The sequence below is a fragment of the Adiantum capillus-veneris genome, chromosome 19 (assembly GCF_014529385.1).
Source record: "Adiantum capillus-veneris isolate H3 chromosome 19, ASM1452938v2, whole genome shotgun sequence".
Classification (NCBI taxonomy): domain Eukaryota; kingdom Viridiplantae; phylum Streptophyta; class Polypodiopsida; order Polypodiales; family Pteridaceae; genus Adiantum; species Adiantum capillus-veneris.
The window spans coordinates 18,584,215-18,601,924 of record NC_140949.1 but is presented as its reverse complement, the minus strand read 5'-3'; the positions used below and the strand labels follow the sequence as shown (position 1 = coordinate 18,601,924).

At 43.7% G+C, this 17,710-nt stretch overlaps 2 protein-coding genes across 3 annotated transcripts in view; both read right to left on the bottom strand.

The window, feature by feature from the left end:
- Positions 1–17,710, bottom strand: part of LOC147433649 (enoyl-CoA delta isomerase 1, peroxisomal-like) — a 60,729-nt gene that overhangs the window by 27,175 nt on the left and 15,844 nt on the right. The gene's annotated exons all lie outside the window — the stretch shown is intronic.
- Positions 7,186–11,597, bottom strand: LOC147433650 (uncharacterized). The gene is made up of 3 exons (XM_086490311.1): positions 8,643–11,597; positions 8,183–8,541; positions 7,186–8,078 (listed from the first exon to the last, which is right to left on the bottom strand). Exon 1 carries the CDS (start codon positions 11,436–11,438, stop codon positions 10,911–10,913), a length of 528 nt encoding a protein of 175 aa, XP_086346437.1. The 5' UTR covers positions 11,439–11,597; the 3' UTR covers positions 7,186–8,078; positions 8,183–8,541; positions 8,643–10,910.

Below are 17,710 nucleotides of genomic sequence, written 5' to 3'. Positions count from 1 at the left end.
AAGTTTTATTATTTTTTCAACACATTATTTTTGCTCATAGCTCATTTTTTATCGATACATTCGGCTCATTGGGTATCTGGAGTAGCTAAGGAATGGAGCGCTCACACTATCAAGTAAAAGCAGTATGTTTTAAAAATACACTACATGGAGGTGGGAGAAAAAAGAACAATGCCCTACATAAAATGTTCAATTGATTCTACAGAGTTTTAGCGGGGAGAGAAAGGAAGAAGACTAGTGCAAAGAAGTTTGAAATGCAGAATAGAGAAAGTGACTAGCGTGAGGCAATCAAAATCATATCATGCTTCTAGTACAAAAGATCGATTCCGACGATGGTTGGACACAAAACAACGAAATGGCAAGCGTTGGGTGAAAATCAATAAATTTCTGACACTAACTACTTCAATTGTAAACATACATTGTAATGCCACGTGATTTGTTGACGCCCCAATCAGTGGTTCCGTAGGTTAAATTTCGTCTATTTTAGAGTTTTTTTATTTTTATTAATATTATTGAGTTTTTTTAGTTTTTTTTAAAAAAATAGTACTATATAAGTCAAAACTCACAAGTTGAAGCTCATTTCTTGTTTGCACATTCTTGAAGATCCTCTGGAGCACAAACGTGCACACACTTATATCTTGCACCAACACGAGCAGGCTCGCACTACACACATCAATACCACCACAGCCACTCACACCACAGAAAATCCGCAGTCTGAACCCCATGCAGAATCTACGGCTTCAAATCCACATCCCCAATTACAAGTGGATAACCCAGCGTCCCAACCCGCTCCAGATGCCCAACAGCCTCCCCAACATCGAATCCAGATGATTTAACCACCATGCGACATATTTTTGGTGATCTCGGACATTAAACCATGTCAACCGCACAACTTTGTCAGATCCCCCACCAATTTCATCTCTACACAGAGTCACACAAGAAACAAGAGCAACAAAAGAAGAATATTGACATCCGCTTCAAAATCCGGAGCCCTCACCTGCTGTCACAGCAATTGGTGCTCAAGCCACCGTAGAAACCACGCCGCGAAGATTTATACGCGAGTCAAACAAAGAGTAATCAAAAGTAATACCATGCGACCCGGTTTCTAAAGCACGAGAGGCCAAGAGGAGGTAAAGAATGAGAGAGATAGAAAAGAAAGAGGAGGCTAAGAAGGAAGCACAAAGAGTGCAGAAAGAACAAAGAAGACAGAGAGAGCAAGAGGAATAGCAGAGAGTCAAGGCCGAGAGAGCTCATTTGGCAAAACTTACAAGCACGAGCAAAGGCAGAGAGAAAGGCGGCAGAGGATAGAGCTCAAGCCATCCAACAAGCAAAGGCTTGGAGCTCTAAGCCTTCAAAAATACCTCAAAGAGCCAAGCAAATGTGCAAAGAGAAAAAAGGACAAGGTTACGCCTGGAAAACAACCGGCCCAAGAGGAGAGGAGGAAAAAGTATAAAGATGATCCTCCTCAATGGGCCAGGCAGGCGGCTCCTCCACCACCACCACCAGCACAAAAAAAGCGGAGATGAAAGCCAGGCACAATTGCTTTGCGGGGGATTAGAAAATATCAAAAGAGCATTGAGCCAATCATACCCAATGCGACCTTCTCTCGGGTGGTGAGAGAGATAATGGACGAATATAGCGATTATACGTATACAACGCACAACTTTACTGGCCCTACAAGATGCCGCCGAAGACATTTTGGTGCAGCTGTTTCAAGATGGCGTTTCTGTATGATGCATGCTAAGCGCGTAACATTGAAAAACACGGATTTAGCTTTAGCAATCAATTTACGAAATAAAGGATACCTTCATCAGAAATAGTTTATCCCGTGTACTCTCTCTTGATGAGATTTGTAATCTTTTGCTATAATATCAAAAGTCGAATTCCTACCATTCTGTGCAATTGTTCAACTTGATTTTGTACATTGTTTTTTTAAAGTATTTGAATTGTTGGGTATGTTAAATTTAAGCTGACCACCACGACACACGGCTGGTCCAACGGTGTCGACATGCACAACATCTCGAACATGCAGCCACCCGTCGGCCGAGGGACACATCTGGGTGGTTTTTTTGCGAAACCGGGCGGCGAAAGAGAGCGTACGGGGTCAACAGATTTACTCCCTGTGCGTAGTGACGCACTAGGGCTTTTTTTGTACTATCCGATCCCGCCGGGTGCCGCCGTGCTCATTGCTGGTCCGATTGACTCCGTACGCCCTCCCATTGCCCGGTTTCGCAAAAAAATCACCGAGATGTGCCCCTCAACCACTGCATGTTCGAGATTTTATGCATATGTTGCAAACATGAAATTTATTGGACAATATGAGTCAAAAAAAAAACAAGTACCGAATGTTGACAGAAATCGTTAACAAAAACTATTATTCTGTATTGATTTGGATATTACATCATGGTCGATTAGTTTTACTACGAATTATATATGTGGGAATGGGGCGAATGGCTGACTTGACGCCAAGGGATTTTACAATGTCCTTTGGGTTTGTCAACCCTTGACCTAGGCTCAAGGCGCAATGGAAGAGGACTGAGCCTCAATGCTTTTACCTGTAAAGGTGTACAATGCTGCCTCTCGGTCCACCAATATACATTTGTGAGCATTTAGGGTAAGAGAATCTTCAGCGACTATGATACTTAATTCTTTGCACTTGAGCAGCTCCGCAAAACCATTCTTGGAGAACTCTGTGTAAGCAACTCTAATAATCGATGGTCCCAAGTGGCTCAGGTAGTGCCAAAGTGAGCTATCGACGCGTTGCGTGAACCTCCAGTACGCATTGCGAACTTATTAACATACTATGCCGTCTGCAAAGCATTTTAGATGACTTTAACACTTGCAGTAAGGAACAATAGACAATCTACCAAGTTAAGATGTGTTTACCTCAGTTTCCACATCCTTCTCTTCAAGGTTTTTATTTGTAAGATCGATGCTACATTGATCATCTCTACAATCGCGATCAATGGTTTGTGTGGATGAAAAGCAGTTTCCGATACGCTTTTGTAGAATGAGACACATGATTTGATTTCCACAAGTGCACTTGCTACTGTTTGAACCAACTTCTGTTCGTTTTCATTGGAGAGGAAAGAGAGGCTTGCTGGGAGACCTTGGTCTTCAAAGTCAATTTGAAAATTGACTTTCTCTTCCTTTCCACTGGGATCCTTCATGCCCGCATAGATAGCAAGCACTACGAGCGACTCATCTTCTCCGAGTCCTAATGTTTTGGCAATGTCGTCAAGGAACAAAAAGTGACGATCATCCACCACCACTGCATGCAAAGTGAGAATTGGAGCTCTAAGATTTTCTTTAGCACCTCATCTCCCTCTATCATCCGATCTTCCTCCTCAGTGGAGTTGGGATCTTACAAGAGGAAGAGTGCCATAGATGCTTCAGTTTGATCATCGATCTCTTCGATAACCTCATTTGCTTCCTCCACAATGGTCACAGGTGGTCTTTGGTCGACCTTTTCCTTTGATTTTCCCTTATCCATGCCCTCAAGCACAAGTAAGACCAGAACCATGTCCCAAGAAATGAATTGGATGCCTATGCACCCCATGCCCAAATCTATGAGATCATCCTCATCCTCTGTCCTGTAGCCCCGTTCGGTGAGGCCTTTAATAAACCTCAACAAGTGAAAGTTTTTGTCGACCACATAGAAATGCTTGAGAAAATCCACTGGCAACCACGCCGTGTCGCATCCCTCAAAGATTATGGCATATTCTTCCATGTGTTGCGCCATGTAGTCAAGAAAGCTTTCGAATGCCTTTGCATGAAGGTTGGCAGTAGCCTGCATGTCAATTGTCACAAGACGGACACCACGTGCCAATAGAAAAGAACAGACTGAACAAACTTTTAGCACTTCAATAATAATTGAACTGAGAGAGAGAGAGAGAGAGAGAGAAACGACACGCGACACGGAGTGGCGGAATTCCACCCCAGAGAGCAGTGGCCCCAAACCTTGGCGCCCTTTCGATATTTCTTTATATTTGTATCAACACGGTACAAGCCGGTACTCAAGACTCTGCACCTTCTCCAGGAAGCATGCCAAAGAATGAGCCCTAACCTCATATTTAAAGGCTCTTGGCCTAAAAAGCAGTTACAGTGAAAAGCTTCAAACTCAAAAGCAACTGATCCAAAAAGCGTCAAAATCTGCCAGTGCGATTTGTAGAAATCCGTACAACTGCCACGTCAGCATGCCAAAGAATGAGCCCTAACCTCATATTTAAAGGCCCTTGGCCTGAAAAGCAGTTACAGTGAAAAGCTTCAAACTCAAAAGCAACTGGTTTAAAAAGCACCAAAATCTGCCAGCGTGATTTGCGGAAATCCGTACAGTTTTGCCACGTCAACGGGTTTTGCGGAAATCTGGACTGTGTGTGTCTGGCTCCTGCTTTATTTATATGCCTTTATGTCACTTGGGCCCCATCGGACGGGGGCCCATTAGTTGGTAGGACTTCTTCTTCTGCTGCTTGTTCTTCTTAGGGTTTAGGCCCCTCAGCCGTGATCTGAAGGTTGGCTCTATTCTTTATTGACTTGACACGTCAACAGTTTGTGACATCCCCCCTTCTTGAAAGAGAGTAATCGTCCGCAATTACAGCATATCTGCCAAAACTACTCAAGTTAGCTTTAAAAAATTTAAGAGGGTCATTCTAAGGGACAATCAGTTTGCCTTTTTTTTTTTTGTTAAGGAGTTGGCTTCTTCTTTCGTCCAGTTCGAAACTTTTGATATGTTGGTGTAGAAAAATTAGCCATCACACCCAGACCGCACTGATCTTCCATGGGTGTCTTGATGCACTAAAATTACATACCCAGGCAATCTCATCCAATTAGGAATATTCAGTGGTTGGCACATCACAATGCAACCCAAATGCTCACATATGCATGTTACAAGACATAGAAACATAAAGTTGCCGATGAACACTCCTCCCGCATAACCTAGCAAGGTCCGGGCCAGGAGATATTCAACTACTCCCTCATCACTCCTCCCACATAACCTAAAAAGGTCCGGGCCGGGAGATATAGAGGCCTTTTACAACCAAACGCCCCCCACACCGCAGCCTACATCGTTTGGAGGTGCTAAGAGTAACCACTGCTCAGACTCCTTAATACTCCTCTCGTATAACCATCCAGGTCCGGGCCGGGAGTCACAACAACAAGATTTTTCAAGCATACAACCAAACGCTTCCCAGACATCCCGTCTACGTCGTTCGGAGGTTTTCTAGCATACAACGAAACGCTCCCCAGACATCTCGTCTGCGTCGTTCCGAGGTTCAAACAATACCAAAACAACGTTTCTCACTACTCCAACCGGGAGTAAAATCACCAATTATTGAAACAGTATTAAAACTAGAGTCAAACATTTCAAATCGGCACCAAGACAAGTTCAGACAGATACCATCCATTTCAAACAGGATCACCAAACAAGTTCTCAAACAGATTCTCAAACAAAATTCAAACTTAACAAGCGATCTCGACATTAGCCAAGCTCGAAAAGTCGACTGACTTTCCATCCTGAAACCTGCACCAAAAATTAGGGTTAGATTCCTTTTATAAGGTCGTAGCCGACCATAGCATGCTTCACAGCTCTTGAACACAGAGTTCCTGTGGCGTTGATGGTAGTCCCAAGACATAGCAGTCACACCGGACCTCCAAGGTTATCAACTCGAAAAGAGGCACCTACTAAGAGATGTCGAGAAATTTCGCATTATAATTTGCTAGGGTTTCCATGGCAAGCATTTCAGGATATCCCACTCTACCAAAAGTTGCACTCCAAAGAAAGATATTAGAAACCATATAACTTCGGACAAAATTTTTCTTGAAAGCTTGCCAAGTCCTTGGAGTGTGCAGCTTGGTAGCTATAGACATCAACATCTGCATGGCACTGCTTTTGAGAAAAAAAGTGACTCGAAACAAATCTTAGATCCTTCTCTTGCAAATGATCTTTTTGGCTTATGCCCTGCAAGACATGAGCGATGAAGTAAGGGTGGGAGTCACTAATAAGTCCGCGGTCGATACCCGAAGATACTTCAAATAAAATTCCAGTAGACTTTTGGAAGCGCTGGTTTGCTCTATCTGCCCTTTGGTAGGACCGGTATACTTTCAGAAAAGCACGCGCCTAATGCTCTGATATCACCGTCACAAGACGGGTACCACGTCCCCAATAGTAAAGAACAGACTGAACAGACTTTTAGCACTTCAATAACAACTGAACTGAGAGAGAGAGAGAGAGAGAGAGAGAGAGAGAGAGAGAGAGACGACACACGACACGGAGTGACGGAATTCTACCCCAGAGAATAGTGGCCCCAAACCTTAGCGTCCCTTTCGATATTTCTTTATATTTGCATCAACACAGTACAAGCCGGTACTCCAGACTCTGCACCTTCTCCACGAAGCATGCCAGAGAATGATCCCTAACCTCATAATTAAAGGCCCTTGGCTTGAAAAGCAATTACAATGAAAAGCTTCAAACTCAAAAGGAACTGGTCCAAAAAGCGCCAAAATTTGTCACCGCGATTTGCAGAAAACCGTACAACTACCACGTCAGCACTGTCAACGCGTTTTGCGAAAATCCGTACAGTTTTGCCATGCCAGCACATTTTGCGAAAATCCAAACTGTGTGTGTGTGTCTCCTGCTTTATTTATATGCCTTTATGTCATTTGGGTCCCATCAAACGGGGTCCCATTAGTTGGTAGGACTTCTTCTTCTGTTACTTGTTCTTCTTAGGGTTTAGGCCCCTCGGTCGTGATATGAAGGTTAACTCTGCTCTTTACTGACTTGACACGTCAACAGTTTGTGACATCAGTTGTCCCCTCGAACACACTAAGTAGTTCATGTGCTCAATCTGCAAGTCCTACCTTTTCTAATTGTGTAAGAAGTGCATCAGTAGACGTTGCCATGGGTTCGTTTGCGAAGAAGATGCGAAGAGAGCTTAGAGCTAGAGTTTTGTGACTGTGAGAAATGAAGTTTAAAACCTAGAAAGTCACTTATATACCCAAAGTCACTTTTCAAAAGCACTTAAAATTAACGTCAAAATAACTTAAAACTATAATTTTAAACAAAATCACACGACAAAGCATTGAAAGACACCAACATTAAAAACATTTATGCTCCGCATCAAAGAAATTGCACATTTCAATCAAAAACTTAAACAAGTTGAGAATAAACAAGTATGCACAGAAACGAGATTCAAAACACCGTATGTATTATTGGGAGCAAAAACCTTGTCAGTTATAAGCTTTTACAAAAATACATTGCGAAAACAGAACATTCTCACAAGGAAAGCTCTTCTCTTTTCTCGAGCGGACAACCTTTTCATTGATTACAAAGAGATATTCCTTGGGCAAGGTATATTTGAGATTAAGATACTCGCGAAGGTGACTGAGGTGCGAGTCATTATTCACTGTAATGTGGTGCACTACATCGTCGTGGAGACGTATTTGCAGGTCAATTGGTTCTCTAGCAGCAACATCAAAGTCTAGTGCCTCCCATTCTCCCAACATCAGCTTCCATCTTCTATAGGAAAAGACCATCGACAAGCTTTGCTTTGCAATATGGTATCTGAACACCACATTGTCAGCAACTACAGAGCACTTGATTCTATCTCCCTGGTGGTTGGCCACCTTAATCTCCCACCCAGCTGCAAGGAATCCGTTGATCGCACTTTCCCCTTTGCAAGTCCACATTGTTGGTGTCCTGTAAACACTCTGAAGTCGAAATATAAACACAAACGCATGAAGAGACATAAACCATGTTACCATGGTTTTGTGGGAACCATAGGTGCACTTCATTGCTGCTTGCACATCCGCCTCGATTCTCCTTTTGATTGCTGCGATCAAGGCACTGTCTGGCTTAGGCCATTCCAAACTCTCCAAGGTTGACGAGTGAACCGAAGAAAGATTATCATACCCATTTCGCCTAGGTGTGACATTAAGTATGATCATAAAAAAAATGTCACGTGAAGCAAGCTCAGAGGATGGACAGCCAACATAGAGCAACTTGCCAAGCTCAATGTGGATGGCCTCAAAAGTTCCTGTGAAGGACTCCAGTGGCTCTCACTTTACAAAATCGGATAGAAAAACATCTACAAACATGAACAAGCAATGGAAATCTTACAGTCATCAAAAGCAACATACAATGCAAAAATACTAAATAGACAACCGAAACTTGAAAGAGGAGTAAAATTACAGTTTGCAGGAAACCTCGATGGAGCCACTGCTGTCTCTAGCTTCAGTTGTGAAGCAACATACACATGTTACACCTTCGCAAGTCTCTTGTCGTCTTGTGTTTGCTTGAACTCCATGATTCTTCCCTTCCAATGGTGTGCTCGAGAAGCAATGTGTCTCCTTGAGACCTTGTGTGCACCTCTTTAGCTAGGCTACATTTGCACCTCTTGAGTTAGGCGGCATTGTCACCCACATCATTCGTTTGAACTCCATCGTCACTCAATATCCATTGTCGTCTTGTACATTGCTGCATGAAATGGAGTCAATGACACTCCTAGGTCGTCGAGTACCTGATGATGCCATGGGGAATAGTGGCACAACCTGCAAACAGACACTTATGATTAGACATTGCACATCCATGTTCTCAGTTGTATAAAGGGCAAGATTCTTGATGGTACACAAAGCTGAAGGATGCCACTTACTGCTATACTGCTCCACCTGCTTGTTTGCTTAATGGAGAAGATAACGTTGCAAAGCTTGAGAGGGAAGTAGATCCTCTTTAGAGAGCTTAACATAGAAGAAGCAGGAAACCTGTTGAGGAAAGAAAGAGGGATGATCTAGCAGAAGGATATGTTGTTGATCTTCAGCTTTAGGTGGAGGTGTTTAGTGAGGCCCATGGAGAAATGGAGAACTTCAACTTAAGGAGAATGCAGCCCTCAAGATATAGTAAGCTTGAGGAGGGAAAGGAGGTTCAAACTTCTGTTGTGGAGCTTTTGGGAGGGAAAACTGAAAGGAAGGAAAGAGAAGCAACTTGCAAGGTGAAGTGAAGAGAAGTGAGAGATGATACAGTAGAGAGAGGAAGGGAATGATCAGCACGTTTTTGGAGGCACCCCCTTTTAGGAGAGAGAGAAGGGGAGAAACTGGCAACCACTAGAGAGAGAAAGGATTGGTTTTTACTCAACTATTTAGAGAAAAGTTTAGTTTTCTGAATTTATAGGAAATTCTCTTTATATTTAATAAAAGAGTACAAGTTTGACCACTTACTTTTAGGCCCTATCATATCCACCGTTTCAGTCCACGTGGCATCCACCCATTTGCCCCTTTCATAATCTCCTTTTTTATCCCATGGCAAATAAAGAGGCCCAGACCCCATTACCTTCCTAATGGCAGGGGAGTGAGGGAAGAAAGTGGCAGAGACCTGAAGCAGACGGAGGCAACCCTTACATCGAGAGAAGATCGAAACCTCCACCAAAGAATCTCCGATCGCCAACTCCCCACTGAGATTGAATCTTGACTTTTCGGCCTAAACCTATCAACAATGGCAAATCGAAATGAAAATGTCGATGCTTGATGAACAATCTTTCTTGTGCTCTTTCTAAGACTATGTCATGCCAAGGAAGAGACATGGAATGTGAATTCCTTGAATGCAAACTTTGCTTCTTTTCAAGAGAAATCCGCATACATCCGTGCTCATCCGTGAGTGAGTCATGTGCATCATACAATACGGCATGCCTGTGGAAAGGGAACACATAAAGACAGTGATGAAAATACAAGAAACCGTCTCCAATGAAACACTCGAACAATGCGTGCCGACTAATCATGCGAACACAAAATACTTCCTCAGTGGGTTCGTTGGACCTCCTCAAGAGCCAAGATCAGTTCTATGTGATTCATCGTATTTGCAATGAGGTTAGCTTCACTGGAAAAACCATCATCCTTGTGAACAATCACATCGTTATCATGCCAATCATGTGTGTCGTGCTTTGGAGAAGAAAAGACTGAGAGAGTCTCCTTCTCCTGTTTCTTGTCAAGCTTCGCCTGCACATTAGAAATGAGAGATAAAGAATGAACAACTACCTCTCCATGAATGACAATGGGAGAGTCACTTTTGGCATTGAAAGTGAGAGTATTGTCCACCCAGTCAGTTGTCCACCCAATCAATGACAGGGTTATTCTCACGAAACCATCGAATGTCTAAAATCATATCACATCCTGAAAGAGGAGACACTACAAATTTTCTGCAGAAGGACGCTTGTTGAGCAGTGAATAACACATCAAGGCACTCTCATATAATGAGAGAGTCCATACCGGGAGCGAAGCACGACACCTCAAGAGGAGATGTCTTGCTAACCTCCAAGCGGGCTCTTTCGAAAAGAGAGTAATAATCACATCATGCATACTACCAGAATCAAACAAGACCATGTATTGGACCATTCACATAACCATAACACTTCATGAGAGACTCATCAATGAGAGGATTATGAGAAACTTGGGAGACACGAGTGTTCTCATTTATGGCATTAACAGAGGATGTGGGTTTTGTGGGTTCTTTGGGTTCGTTGGATGGGTTCTTAGGACATGTGCTCTTTATATGACCCTTGACGTGATATTGATAACAATGACCTTCCCTAGAATAAATGACTTGTTCTTCTGCCGTTATGTATCCTCCTATGATTCCTTGTGCAACTTTTTCATCTCGGTGAGCTTAGGTTTAGCAAGTGTGTAAGCTTTACCCTTAGATTCATTTTGAGTGTTCTTTTCCGAAAGACTAGAAGAAGGTTGGCTAGAAGAGTTGCCGGTCTTACCATTTTTACCGTTCTGTGGGTTCTGAGTCTGAGAGGTACTGTGAGAATACTTATTCTCCTTAGGCTTTCCTTTGTTGTGCTTCATCTCCTGTGTGAGAGCAATCCCTACCGCCTTGTTGAGATCTACGTGATCGAAGACTTCGACATCAAACCTGATATAGTCGTTCAACCGAAAATAAAAGCCTCTTTCCGCTTCACATCCGATTTGCGTAATTGGGTGCCAAGCTGCAAAACACGGTTAAAAAAGGACATGACTAGGGTACCATTTAGCTTGAGATTGTGCCAATCTTCTTTTAACCGCTCTAGGTACTGAGGTGGCAAGAATCGTGCCTGGAGCTTGTCTTGGAAGTCGGCCCAATTGAAAGAAAGGGGCACGCCTTCCTCGGCTTCCTCTAGGTGCGCGGCCAACTGTGCCTCTTGCCACGCTTGATACCAATTAATGGCATCACCGGCAAGATACATGGCTACCGTCAAAACTTTGCTATTCCCTGTTTTCTTAGTTGTCGCAAAATAAACATTAAATTGATGCAACCAAGAATGAATAACATTAGCATCCATCTTACCGTCATACTTACTAAATGTCAACTTCTCCGTGACCGGGTTGTTCGAATCCGCTTCTCGACTTGTGCTACCTGATGATTCTTTGAGTGCCTCAGACTTCGAGGTGAGTACTTGTAGAACCAACTCTTGCATGTATTGGTCTCTCTGCGCCTCACGTTCTAATTCCAAGACCGCTCGTCTTTCTTCGGCCGCCAAGCGCGCTTCCTCACGCTCACGCTCCGAGGCTATCCTTCTTTCTCCAGCCGCCAAGTGCGCTTGCTCGCGCTCGTGATCAAAGGTGGCGCATTGCGCCTCTTATTGTAGCATCGTGTCCATCATCGACTTGACCAAAGCGTGGTGCAAACCGTGGCGTAGATGGGGAAGGGGAGGGTCGGGAAAACCTCTCGATGGGGAAAATTCTTCTTCACCGCCTCCATGCTCATCACCTTCATGCAAAGTATCCATTCCGCTTCGGGTGATGACCATACACTGAGATCTTGGATACTTAAGTTCGCAAGGAACTTGGGTTCTTGTGGTTCTTGAGTTCTTGAGGTTCTTGAGGTCTTTCTTTAGCTTGCAATCTATGTTAGAGGAGGCTTTTCTCTTACTCGAACTCTACTCTTCCCTGCGAGCGCACCCCTTAGCGGCCTTGCGCTCACACCAAGGTTGCTTTTTCCCACCTCATGTCGATTGGCCGGCCACTAAGTGCACGGTTCGCTCTCAATGAGTGAAAAGAGGAACAAGGGGAGGCTGGACAAGCCCTTCTTTCTTGGGTTACCCGTCACTCTTCAAAAACACGATTAGTAATCGACACGCCCAAGTGGACCTCGGTTACGTGCGACCGCAACAAGCAAAAAAAAATTGTGGTTCTTTCCTTGAGTGATACAAAACACTGCCAAAGCTATGATACCAATGTAAGGTGCAACGGAAGTGAATGTTGAACTTTCCTCAAGATGAGTGCTCCGAGATGTACTCAAGGGTTCCTTTACTTATGGAAGGGAGAGACTTCCGTTCCTTTAGTGAGAGAGTGCAAATGATCGCAAACAAAGTGAATAACACTGTGAATGAAGGTGCTGAGACTCACAGAGAGAGAGAGAGAGAGAGAGAGAGAGAGAGAGAGAGAAGAATACGACACCAGTTGGTTGTTAAACCCTCCTCCAAGGGCCCCCCTCTCTATGGCGAGAGAGGTCTATGCTATTGATTGCACAAATCTGGTACAATGGTCTAGATGCAATGGACTTGCCGACGATGTCTACGACAATGATGACGACGACAAGGACGGACTGAAATCTGAAAAACGCTATGGCTGAAATCTGCAAATCTGCTGCATTCTGACACTGTGTCGAAGGGGAAGGCGATGTCGACGAAGCGACAACGATGTGCTGAAAACACAGATGCTGAAATCTGCGGACAGCGGGCTGAATCTGCAAACGTTGGCTCATCTAACGGTACAGCGAGGATCTGCTGTGGGTAGGTGAGATCTGCGAGGCTAGGGACTGGATCTGCTGTGTCTAAGTGCTGAAAACTGAAAATGCTGATGCAATGGGCTGATCTGTCGACGGGAATCTGCAAACGCTAGAGCAATCTACAATCTGCAAAAACGTTGGAGCAATCTGCAAAAACGCTAGGCCTGAATTCTGCAATCTGCTGACGCTAGGGCTGATTCTACAATATACTAACGCTAGGGCTTGGATTTGAAAAACACTGGCTGATCTGCAATCTGCAAAACGCCATATGGAATTTGGAAACACTAGCTGATCTTGGAAATCCAAAAACGCCAGGCTTGTCTTGTTTGCTGGAAAATGCTAGGCCTCCTGCCGGTCTTGCTGAGAAGGTGCATTGCAAGTTGCTGGAACTTCTGCTGCCTCTCCTGCCAGATAGTGCTAGCGCTAGGTTTCTTATATATTGACTTAGCAAATTTGTCCTACTCAATTTCCCAACAAAGTCGCTTATTAATGATGAGTGAAAAATGGATAAAATAGAGAAAATGGGCTCTGTGCACTGTAAAAAGCTCATGATGGGTACTGATTGTCATGCTGATGATCATGCTGTGTGCAACCAGAGGATATGCAGCTACTCTAAGTGCCTGGATGCACGGCTTGCTCACATACTCTCAATGGTGCCAGAACACTTCCTAAGCTGACTTGAACCCTAGACCTAAGATAGTTTGTCCACATGCACATAGGGTTAGATGTGCACATGACATCTACGCATACTCAATACACTTTTACATCGGAGACTTCTACATTGAAGACTGGCTCTGTCTACATGGATAGTATTTACCGATGCCTTGCCATAGAAGAGTTGGGACGCCCATTAGAGGAGCTTACCCAAAACTTGACACAATTTACATGATGCAGCAGTAAAGGCATACCCACACACCCAACCCAAGCACAGACGACGTTGTAGGAGTATACCCCAGAACACTTAGTATGATGAGGTGTAGAGAGACTTCACGCTTGGGCATGGGTTGGACAGTCACTTCAGACACGCCTCTCTCACGGTCGCTTGGATGCGGATTACTCCCCATCTGAAACTGGCCCATAGGGCAGTAGACTTTATACTTTAGGACACAAAGAAACTTTGCAAATAAAAACCTGTAACGGGAATTGACACCTCAAACACACACGGCTTGGAAGCTAGAGCGCTACCAAGCAGACACCGACACCTGTTGATCCCAAAGGCGGGAGCCCCTTTTAGTATTTCTTTCCGATCACTTTCACCTAACTCCCACCAAGCTGTCCGGACCTGCCCATGGCTGTAATTGGAGGTTTTTGACCCAATTTCGCGTATATAACAACGTAAAATCCCTGTAGGTCAAAAGTACACGCTTGGGATGCTTTTCCCCGCATTTTGGAAGCTTTACGGTGAGCTGCAGGTCAATTTCAGTGTGCTGTAATTTTCTGTTTTTCCATTGTTAGGTGCCTACAGCCCTGTACACGGATCCCAAGGACTTTCCGAGGCTCCCTTGGCGAATCCCTGCAGTTTAGGTACGAAACCCTAAACCTGCAGAAAAGCACAGCAGGTTGTAATTCTCTATTTTGGACCGTTTCAAGCAGAGCGAGAAAACTCTCCGATTTCGCAATCCTTCGTGATGGAACTGTGCGTACATGTGGGGATTAGCCATTAGCTAATCCGGTTCATGTTTAGAAGGCTCTTGCCTTGGCCAACGCGCATAAACCCTTAGAACTGTACATGGTCAACTGAGTAGCACATCTAGTAGAGCATTACCATATGTGCCAAAGGGGAGAGAGAGATACGCGAGAGCAAATCATCGCATTGCATGAGACAAGGGAGAAGGCAAGCTTTCCGTTAAAGTTGTGATCACCTGCACCCACTACTCACCCACACACTATAAAGCACAATGAGCTGCAAATCAGCCTCCTCTCTCAATTTGGGTGCCCCCTCTTCTGGCTGAAAGTGGCAAATTGTTGCAGAGCCGCCATGTGTCCAAATTTGCCTCGTTATCATAACACATAGATACAAATGACTTAACGAGACCTTCATACTTTTTTCATTTCCATCTATGATAGAAGTGAGCATAATACCTTTAACACTTAAAGAGAGATGCACACTTCCATTGCACTAAATCCGTATGTACATTTGATGTGCTAGCTCCATCATTACCCTCCTTTGAACACGTTGGGTTGGGACATACGTAGGTTGTAACCCAAAGGCCTCAAGGTAAAGCTGCAATACATTTGGTGACTCTAACAGTTCATGCTCTTCCATCCACTTTGCATCCATCGGTGGATAGTTCTTGAACTTCACCAATAGCGTCTTGCAACTTGTGCCTTGACTTTTCTTTCTTTATGTGCCAAAATCTGCTCAGGTACCAAGATCTCATCAACTTCATCGACTTCTGGTTGATCCTCCTGTGGCATATCTACTGGCACATCACCCACAAAGGGTCTTAGAAGACTCACGTGAAACACATTATGAATCTTTCAAGTGTCATACAATTTCAGCCTATAAGCAACATCACTGATCTTATCAAGCACTTGAAAAGGCCCATAGTAACGCATGTTGAGCTTCAGAAATAACCTTTCCTTGCCCTTCATCTTCTTTAACCTTGCCTTTTCAAACCATAAAAGTATCCAATCACTAGGTGAAAATAGTAATTCACGACGGTGACGATCAACAACCCTTTTCTGCTTTGCCTGAATCTTCTCCAAGGCAAGCTTAATCTTCTTATACATTTCATCCATGTTCTCAACATATCGATTTGCCTCAAAGATCTTGTCATTTGTATGCAAAATGGGAGGAACCTTTTTGCCACCTTCAACAATCTCAAAAGGTGCCTTGCCTGTGGACGAATGCACCGTTTTGTTGTACGCAAACTCAAGCATGGGCAAATATTGTTCCCACTTGCACATAACATTTTAATAGATCCAAGACAATAGGATTAGCCTCTTTTGATTGTCCATCAATTTGTGGATGAAAGGAAGACGAGAACTTGAGCATAGTGTCTATGTTCTCAAATAATCCTCTCCAAAACAAATTCGTCATGCAAGGATCACGATCATTGACAATCGATTGTGGCATACCATGGTACTTGAACACATTGTACATGAACAACCGTGCCATCTGGTCAAATTTTATCTTCTTCCTGACAGGAATAAAATGGGCCTACTTGATGAACCTGCAAATAATGGTCCATATACCATCATTCCATGTCGGTGTTCTTGGAAGATCAAAGATAAAATCCATAGCAATGCTTTCCCATGGCTTATCCGGAATCGGCAATGGCTGTAATAACCCTGGTGCCTTTTGCCTGTCAAACTTGACCTTTTGGCAAATCACGCATGCTCGCACAAAGGCATCCACATCTCTCCTAAAAGTAGGCCAATAAAAGAATGTCGCTACCGCTTTAACTGTCGCATCAATTCCACGATGCCCTGCATACAGTGGAACATTACTTTCTACCATGACCTTATGTCGCAATGGCCTAGTAACACAAAGTATACCATGCATCATCATAAAAGCGTTTCTGAGGAGGTAGTGCTCATGACGTTGCCCATGTTGCAATTGTTCAAAGATTCTTGCAAAATCTTCATCAATAGCATACTATTCCTTCATGTCATCAAGCTCATGATGATAGTGCTAATGACGTTGCCCATCTTGCAACTGTTCAAAGATTCTTGCAAAATCTTCATCGGTAGCATACTATTCCTTCATGAGGTAGTGCTCATGACGTTGCCCATCTTGCAACTGTTCAAAGATTCTTGCAAAATCTTCATCAGTAGCATACTATTCGTTCATGTCATCAAGCTTATGATGATAAGGAATTGACACAGGTGAAATTTGTGGCTTCCTTGATAATGCATCAGTCACAACATTCTTCTTGCCTTCCACATGCATAATCTGGAAGTGGAAGATAGAAAGAATGTTTGCCCATCGCATATGCTTTTCGGATAGCTTTGACTGTGTCGAAAAGTATCGCAAGGTCTAATGATCTGTCTAGACAACAAAATCAGCACCTAACAGGTAGTGCTTCCAGCTAGAGAGCGCATGAATGACGGCCAAAAGCTCTTTCTCGCAGGTTTGCTTAGTCTTTTCTGGCCCTTGCAAGATTCTGCTCTCGTAAGCTACTACCCGACCATCTTGCATTAGCACTGCTCCGATGCTATTGCCACACGCGTCACACCGGACCACAAATGACTTCCTGAGATCTGGTAAAACAATCACGGGATTTGAAGTCAACTTTTCCTTTTAAGAGGCTGAAAGATGAAATCTATTTTTGGGTCCATCTGAACGTGATCTCTTTCTTTTGCAAAGCGTGAAGAGGTGAAGCTATCTCTGCAAAATTCTTGATAAACCTTCTATAGTATGAGCACAATCCCAAGAAGCTTCAGACATCATGCACAGTCTTTAAGTCTGGCCATGTCATAATAGCTTCAACCTTTCCGGGATCCATTCGGACACCATCCTTTGACACTATGTGGCCAAGAAAGAGGATCACTTCCAAGAAGAATTCACTTTTCTTAGGATTAACAAGTAACCTGTGACTGCGTAACTCTTTGAAGACAATGGTCAAGTGAAGCCTATGCTTCTCTTCATTCTTCAAATAGACTATCATGCCATCAAAGAATGTGCCAACAAACTTTTGATGCGAGCAAAAAATCCGGTCCATCATCCTATTGAACGTAGCAGGAGCATTTGTAAGACCAAATGGCATCACTAAAAGCTCATAAAGACCAAATGTCGTCCTTCACACGATCTTGTGCACATCCTCTAGCCTTATACGAATCTGATAGTACCCACTCTTAAGGTCTATCCTGCTGAAAATTGTAGCACCCTCTAAACAATTGAGAATATCATCAATCCTTGGGATAGGAAACCTGTTCTTGATGGTATTCTTATTCAAGGCACGGTAGTCAATACACATGCGCCAAGAGCCATTGTTCTTCTACAGTAGGAGCATT

Bases quoted from the DNA above. Each gene is read 5' to 3' on its own strand.
- LOC147433650 (XM_086490311.1), bottom strand. From the start codon at position 11,438: ATGCAAGAGTTGGTTCTACAAGTACTCACCTCGAAGTCTGAGGCACTC.